Genomic DNA, 8,345 nt, shown 5'->3' with positions numbered 1-8,345 from the left:
CATTATTCTGTATGTGATTCACGCATCTCCACATCTAATACATCAGAAAAGAATATTAGCCCCATAGAATAACCTGTCCCAGTGTTACATTTCTCTGTCCTGATGTACGTATTGTGCAATAGCTTAACTCACACACATATCACCATTTTAATGTAGATGCTTTTTCTTCATTATTCCTTCCTGTTATCCAGTCTCTGGGTACAGAAGGGCGCTCATTTTCTCTGAAATCTATTTCTTTCTTCTCCATTGTTATTTTTTTCTGCAGAAAAGATGCTAGCAGGGCTCACGCGAATATTGGACTGAAGGAGAGCCTTTTAGGATGGGCCTCCAAGGACTGGGGATGTTGCTGGTACCATTAGGGCGTGCTGTGCAGCTCCTGGAGTGGCAGGAGCTCCTCTGGGCTGCTTGCAGCAGCCCCTTCCAGCAGCGTCCTCCTTTCTGCCTTGTAGCGTTCTTCCTTCCTGTTTCCTCAGCCACTTTCCCGCTTTCCTTTGCTGCACACCCTGCTGCTGCTTGCTGATCTGGAGTGACTCCAGAAACCCCCCATGGCCGCCTTGTGTTCCCCTGGGAGCCCAGGGCCGGGGGGAGCAGGACTATGGGCTTCGCCTGGGTCCTCCCGATGCCCAGGTTGCCAGTCCCTGCTCCTACACCCAGATGAGCTTCATGTTAATGAAGCGTGATATCCCTCTAGGCCTTACAGCAGTGTTGTGGCGAGACAGCCAAAGGAAAGAAGCGCGTTCTGTTGAGACGACTGTTTGGAAACAGTGCCTGGGGGCAGGGGCATTGCCTGCTGCTAAAAGCCAGGGGCCAAAGTATCCCTATAGTCATCATCTGCAGCTGAGCAGGGAAGGAGCCGTCTGCAGAGTTGTAATTAAGAGGGGGTACTGCTCAGCAAGTAATATTGTGCTGATTGAAGAGCAGATCTGAAAATCATGATTTATGGTGCTGAAGATTTATGGCTTATCATGCATGTAGCAGGCTAAACTGACTATACGATCGCTGTATCTCTGAGAGACTGAAGAGCCACCCCAGCTATCAAAACTTAAAATAAATGAACGGTGGCTGTATGAGCTGCTTCTGCCTTCGAATTCTGTATTTGCATACAATTTCCGAGAGGCATTCTCAGTGCTGTGTGTCTCTCCTTAGTACATATGTGCTAGAAATATGGAATAGTACTGAGCTGGTTTGTTCCAGCTTCATAAAAAAGGGACCATGACTGTGAGGCTATCACAAAGACAGTTCTGAAACAGCAAAAATAGTGTCATCTGCTTTTAGCTCTGTGGGTCTCCCCTGGAGTCAACAGTTCAGCGCAGTTACAGCTCAGGTCACTTATATTTTCTTCTGGGTTTCTTAGGGAGTGATGAATTTGGAAGGGGAAGATTTTTTTACCAACCCCTCTTTTTGTTTAGAGTCTTTGGGTGTCGTCATGAATCAGTGTAGATAATGGAGAAGATTTTTTTGAGGTCCTGGCTAAATTACAGCCTCCAAATGTTGTATCTTTTGCAAATTTGAAAGAAAGGGATAGAAGGAAATGGTTCAAAGAGCTGGGAGGATTTCTGAAGTCATTGCTGAGGGAAAAAATGATTCTGTATGTTTTTTGCATATAGGTATACAATGGAATTCACAGAAATGGAAGGACATTTTCTGAACATCCAGTGGGGTTGCAGTAGTACCATCTGCTAACACGATTAGTATCGCAAACAGATCTCTGCCTCGTATGGGAATGTGCAAAACACAGTTCTACTGATACTGAGGTTCTATCAAACATCAATTTAGCTGTACGGAGCCCCATGCTGGCTCCCAGTGCCGTACATGGTTTCTGTGCAAATCCACGGAGTTGACAATGTGTGTACATACGTGCAGAAGAGCAAATTGCTGTAAATCAACTATTTAAATGGGAGGTAGTGACTTTTGATTTAAGCCATTTGTTTTGACTATGTTTTTTTTTTATATTCCTAAAGAAAGATCCTTCGTCAGTGAGGCCAATATGACTGATTTGCAGCAAAGTATAGCCTTTCAACTAAACTTGCTACTTTTTGTTTATTGACTTGGGCACATTTATAAAAGTAGCTTTATATCTTATTTATAAATAAGTAGCTAAATATCTCAGCTTAATTTTTCAGTGTTACGATGCTGGAAAATGTGAATGAGGTACTCCTCATTCATGTGTTAGATGATACTATTTTGTATTTGCAAACCATGTCAAACTGCATTAGGGTGGAAACCATGATCTAATTACAAGTAATAATATGTGTACTAATAATATAGCACATATCATTGCAACATGTCTTACAAGCTGTGAACAGAACTGAGTGCCAAAGATGATTTGCCCCCTGATTCTGCATAGGATCCAAAGGCAACAACAGTTGCAATGGTCAAAATCTGAGAAGAAAAATTTGCCCATATTTATTTATTGTAACTGTATTAATGATAATGTGGATTGTCACCATTTGGAATGTAATTTTGTATTAGCTTCTTCTTTAAAAAATAAAAATGAGTTTGAAGAAGATGCTATAATCTGATATGTTTAAAATCGTCCATTTGAAGTAATATGGTAAGCATGCTCTTCCACCACTCCTGTATTTGCTGAAACTCTCAGACTGTTCCTTGAATGCTGACAGTTCCTCTTTAGCTTTAGAAATGTATTTTTCTGCTGACTGATTTAGCTTAGTCCACCAAAACCTTATTTTCCCCTTTTTCTCACCCCCTTTCTGACCAAGAGCAATAGGTAGCGACTGCTAACTAATGAATCTTTCTGGTGCCAGCGGACGTTTTGATTATATGCCCAGACTCCAAATAGAGCCCTTTTTGATTTTCTTGTGAATAGGAAGAGGATAAAATGTTGTATTGGGGTCTCATGTCCTGAGCCAAATAGATAGAGGACTAGTCTTGTTCCGATTCAATGACGGACACTCGTTTTTTATTTTTTTTTCTGTGAAATGTTTCTGTCCTTATTTGAAACAATCAGAGCAGATGGGAAAAAAGCTGACATTGCAGGTTTCAGAACTGATGAAGCCTGTGCCAGTCACAGCTGCTGTACCCTCCCTGTGCTGTAGGCCCAGGAGTTCTGTCCCTGTTTTAGGCTGTGCAGCACAGGGACGTTACAGGGACAAAGTAACCTGGGCTGCTGGTAGCCAAGGAGCTAGACCCTTCTGTAAAATGAAGAGCTGCAAACACCAGGCATTTCAAAATCAGGAGTTAAATTCTTACTCTAGTAGTTCCTTACTTTTCCCCCACATTTACATGGAAAAAAAAAAAGAAATGCTACTAGCCTGGACTGTATCTACTCACCACTCACTTCTGGGCTGTTTGGCTTTCAAAATTATCTCCGCATCACAAGGGCTTCCTCTTTCTAAAATGAAGGCTGAGGTTTGCAAATGAATTACATGATTTCCTGACAAAAATAATTACTGTGAGGTGGGTGACAAGCTATTAGGTCATGGTTACAATTTGACTTTCCAGTATAAGGTGCTAGAGAAATCTTCACTCAAATGGTAGCACCAATGATAGTATAGACAATTATTTTCTGTTTTCTCAGCTGCTTCTAGAGAGTTGGTTAGACATGTACTTCTTCAGAGATCAGTGTTCTTAAATAATCATCTTAAAATAAATGCAGATTGGTATCTAAGTTGTTGAGGTTTGGCTTGGGGGATATATACACCCTGGGAGATAAAGAATAGTCAAGATGGACCATTCAGCCCTTAACTTTCCTTGTGAGACATTGAGAAGCAAGAAGACACTAGTGTTAGTAGTGGTTTTGTGATGTGGACCTGCTCTGGAAACTTCGTTTCATTTTAAAGAGGAACCAAGCAGTTGTCAGATGTTGCCATCTTTCAGTCTTTAGCAACCAAACCTAGAAGTCAAATTCTCTTGTGTCATTTTGCTCAAACTCACGTCCATCCACATTTTTAAGGACTGCTAGAGCAAATTATACCTACGTCATTGGCCTAGGGATCGGGTCTATCTCATGGATGGACATCTTCCAGCTCCACCATTATTTGTTTTTTCCTGTTTTCCTGCTGGAGGGAGAAGATAGAGGGGTTCAGGGAAGCAGACCTGTTGGGCCTAATGTGGTTGCCACCTTGTGGCCCCACGCCTGTGGGCACAGGTGGCTCACTGGCACCACGACACGGTGCCCATTAATGCAGGTTCTTTGTGTTTCTGGCCGTCTGTGCCTGGAGCAGTGGGTCCTGGAACAGGTCTGAGGCTGAAGCCCTGCACAGCAGCTGTGGGTGGACTTCAGAGAGTCAACCTGCACTCCCGGGAGCTTTGCTAGGAGATGCGTTGCCCGACTTCAGCTTTGGCCTTGGGCTGGCCGGGAGCGAGCCCTCCCCTATTCCGTGCCACATCAGAGAAATCCCACGTCATGTCACTTTCCACCTGTCTGGCACCGCTCTGTCCCTCATTTTGAAGCACAGCCAAGCAGAGAGACTGGGGTGAAGGCTGTGCAGAGCCTTCAAAAAGAGTGACGTGTACTGAAATTATGTTTCTTCTTCTTTTTACCTAAGAAAGCAATAAATCAATACTCAGAAGTTGCCTGATTGAGAACTGTAGCATCGTAGACTAGATTTCGTGATGCGTGTGGAAGGGGTGTGTATCCTTTCATACAATGAGATCTATTCGACTCTGTTGCTTATCACCACAGACAAATATATTGCACTTTCTTGCTGAAACAAGCTGACGGCACTTCCTTGCTTTTATGTAATTAATAAGTTCTTGCTCTTTGCTGTGGTGTGATTTTCAAAGATGTGTGAAATGGCAAAACACACTGATAGAATGACAAGCGGTAACAGTTGATCTTTTTTAGAGAGTCTTGTCTGAAAGTTGACAGGATTAGACCCTAACCCTGGGCCAGGAGAAGGGGTCAGTTGCCAGAGAATCCCCCTGCAGCACCTGCAGTCAGAGCACGCCTTTGCACGAGACTGTCAGTATTGGGAAGGGAGGTTTTGCCTTGCACGCTGCCCTCTGCTCTGCCTGTTGCCGCTTTAGAGAATGGCTCAGAAGGAAGGTGCCTTTTTTCCTTCTCCTTTTGAGAAGAGAGCAGAGGGAGGGGAGGAGAAAACGATGGTGTTTTGATCCGCCTATTTCTTATTCTAGTTGCATAAACACACCAGAGGATTTCTCTAAATTAAATTAAGCAAACCTTTCATGTTCTCTCCCTGCTTCAAGAAAGCTAATGTGGCTGCTTGCAGATTTGCAGCTACAGAGAAGACAAAGATCTGTAGTGTGCACAGGCTCAAGTGCTGAGCAGTGTCACGCTGAAAGAATCTGCACGAGCTTTAATAGAGTATAAAAGCTTTCTGGGCACCAAACAAGAATCTGTTTAAATCCCTGACAGGGATGAGAGCACAGCATGTATTATCAGCATATGCACAGAGACGGGAAGGCTCTCGAAACATTTACATTTTGGATTTGCCGTAATTAAAAGGTTTCAACCTTTCCAAAAAGGTTGAAATGGTAGAAGGAGTAAATATAAGACTCCACTTTTTCCCCATCTCCATACAAATATTTAGGGCTCTTCCCTTTTCTCTACACGTGTGCCTGACTTACACTGATTCTAATGGCAATTCTTCTTGAATATAAGGGATGTAAAAACCCATAGGCTTCTCTTTCGTATTTATAATCATCATTTGGTACTCGGATTGTGACAGTCCGAGTGTTCCCTGCCCCACACAGTGAAGGGACTGACCCCCACTGTGCACGGCAGTGAACACACAGAAGAAGATTGTCCCCAGGCTTCAATTCCTAATGAAAGCAGACCCTTTTCCTCACAAGCACATGTGTAAAGCTGTGTATCTTGAGAGATTAGTGCCTGCACAGACCCCAGATAATGTGTGACAGGCATCTATGAGGCAGAACGATACAAGCTGAACTGGAGCAGAAAGTGATGCTTGTGGATCAGTGATGAACAGGTCAGATGATGACGTAGTATGTATGGGTTCTTTGGGGGGGAAATTACTATTTCAGGAAGATTTGACTGTAGGCAAGTTTTGTCTGACAAAGATTTCCCTTATTTTGATAACTAATTTGCCAGACTAAAACCTCTCTGCAAAGAGTCTGTGTAACTCAAGGACTGTTATATTAATGATCTGTATCAAATGGCATAGCCGGAGCTACCAGTTAGAGGAATATAGGGTAGGTGGATGAATGCTTTCTCCAATATCAAACAGATGCAGAAAAAAATTATTCAGGAGCAGGAAAAGAAGTGCTATAAGATTGAAAATGTCAACTCAGTCACCAGTAGCAGGCTGTAAAGATGAGAGAGGAAAGTGAGAAAGGAAGACCATGGCCACTGAATAGAGGATTCCTGCCTAATATAAGAGGAAAATGAGTATGTCTCTACTTATCCAATTAAGTAGAAGGTAAATGGGAGCAAGTTGAAGGAAGATCTTTCCCTTCTTGGCTGTTACTGGATGTGACTGCCCCTCCAGTTTCAGTTACTCAAATAGCAGCAGACAAAGACTGGGAATAGGCAGTGTGGATAAGCTGGTTATTGAATGTTTGGACTGTGACCCCCTTCTTCCAGTCAGGCTGTTAAATATTCATGTAAGTGGGCTCAGACAGATCCCTGCCATCTGTCTGTATTTATATGACTTCATCCAAACAGCCCCCAAACATATAAAATTTTATCCTCATACCAGCCTTTTAAAGTAAAAGGGATTTCTCACCTATCTGAAGGGAAGAGGAATCAAAACACAGAGATTTAGTGAGTAACCAGATTTATTCATCTGGACTCCAGCAGACAGGATCTAAATTCAGCTCTTTTAAGTGCCAGGCCCAGCTATAGCCCCAGGCTCTCAAGGCAAAGATCATATTTAATGCTATAAGGTGTTGTATAGCTCACCTAATATTGCTCATTAAGCATTAAAAAAATCTTTGTATGCAACTATAAAGGAAACTGGAGACTCTGTCACTATATGTGTGGATGGGTACAGAACGAAAGTATTTGACGAGGAGAAATCAATAATAAAACCATTATTCGGGCATCTCAGCCTGCACTGCATTCAGCTGCACACCTTGATGGCCAGATGAAACAGGACCGTCATGCAAGCTTCAGTAAACAGCGTGCCCATATGGGCAATTCTGTGAGGAAACAGATTGTCACAGCTACGTTTGACCTGTTTTAGAGCAATTGTAGCTTGCCCTTGGCACTGTGGATGCACTGTTGACATTTCAGCAGAGCTGCTTCAAAAAAATGAGTGCCTTTGTCAGAATGGCGTGGCATTTTATGAGTGAGAAGCAATTCCTACATTTTAAATCAAGCAACAAGCCCAGTACTTCTCCCTGTCTCCAGTCAGAGCCTCTTAAACAGTCTGAACGGGAAGGATGAAGGAACAAGACCATTGAGAAGACAAGCCCAGACTTTTCAGTGTACATACATCAAGTTACTGTGGACGTGAGGTGCTGTTACTCATACGTGTCAGGGATTTGAATCTGAAGCTCAGATTCAGCTCTCAGAAGCCCACACGCAGGCAGGTTATCACAGAAGAGACGTCGGTGAGACAGCCGAGTTGGGGTGGTTGTTTTTGTACCTGCCCCCAGAAGGTGGCAAATGTGGGGTAGCAGTCCAGCTTACCTTAGCTTACTTTCTTATCTGTCCAGGCCCTCACCTTCTTGCTATTTTTAGGCATGAGTGCGTTTTGAAAATAAAAGGGGATGCATTTTCACTGTGGTGCTTGAGAAACTGTTACATGCATTTTGGAAACATGCCAGAGGGGATCTTTCTGCCTTTAACATTGTATTGAAATGTTTTCTTCTTTCAAGGATCTTTATCCTTGGCATAGTCTTTAAGAATAGCCTCGAGGCTTTGAGCTTACTCAATCGATACATTTTTGTTGATGATTTTTCTTTTTAAACTGTTTTTCAGGCATTGGAAAAAATGTCATCTGTGACCGAACGGCGACTCCCCTGGATGCCTTTAGGATGATGACCGCAGCTCATTATTACCCAAAGCTCATGAGCATCATGGGGAACGTTTTGCGCTTCCTGCCAGCTTTCGTGAAGATGAAGCAGCTGATCCAAGAGGGTTACGTAGGGGAGTTGCTGGTGTGTGAGGTGCAGGTTCACAGCGGAAGCCTGCTAGGCAAGAAGTACAACTGGAGCTGTGATGACCTGATGGGAGGTGGGGGTTTGCACTCAGTTGGCACCTACATCATCGACCTCCTGACCTTCCTCACCAGCCAGAAGGCCGTGAAAGTGCACGGGTTGCTCAAGACCTTTGTGAAGCAGACGGACCACATCAAGGGGATACGGCAGATCACCAGTGACGACTTCTGTACGTTTCAGATGGTCCTGGAAGGTGGCGTGTGCTGCACGGTGACGCTGAACTTCAATGTCCCAGGGGA

The 8,345-nt window shown here is 43.6% G+C and overlaps 1 protein-coding gene across 1 annotated transcript in view; it reads left to right on the top strand.

Moving 5' to 3' along the window:
- Positions 1–7,923: 7,923 nt before the first annotated feature.
- GFOD1 (glucose-fructose oxidoreductase domain containing 1) overlaps positions 7,924–8,345 on the top strand; it is a 1,330-nt gene continuing 908 nt past the window's right edge. The window contains exon 1 of the mRNA XM_009326547.1: positions 7,924–8,334. Within this exon, the coding sequence (XP_009324822.1) occupies positions 7,924–8,334 (411 nt within the window). The remainder of the gene's footprint in view (positions 8,335–8,345) is intronic.

This window comes from Pygoscelis adeliae, unplaced genomic scaffold (assembly GCF_000699105.1).
Source record: "Pygoscelis adeliae isolate BGI_AS28 unplaced genomic scaffold, ASM69910v1 Scaffold186, whole genome shotgun sequence".
Taxonomy (NCBI): Eukaryota; Metazoa; Chordata; class Aves; order Sphenisciformes; family Spheniscidae; genus Pygoscelis; species Pygoscelis adeliae.
The sequence above is the reverse complement of the archived record's forward strand: the minus strand, read 5'-3'. Positions and strand labels throughout refer to the sequence as shown.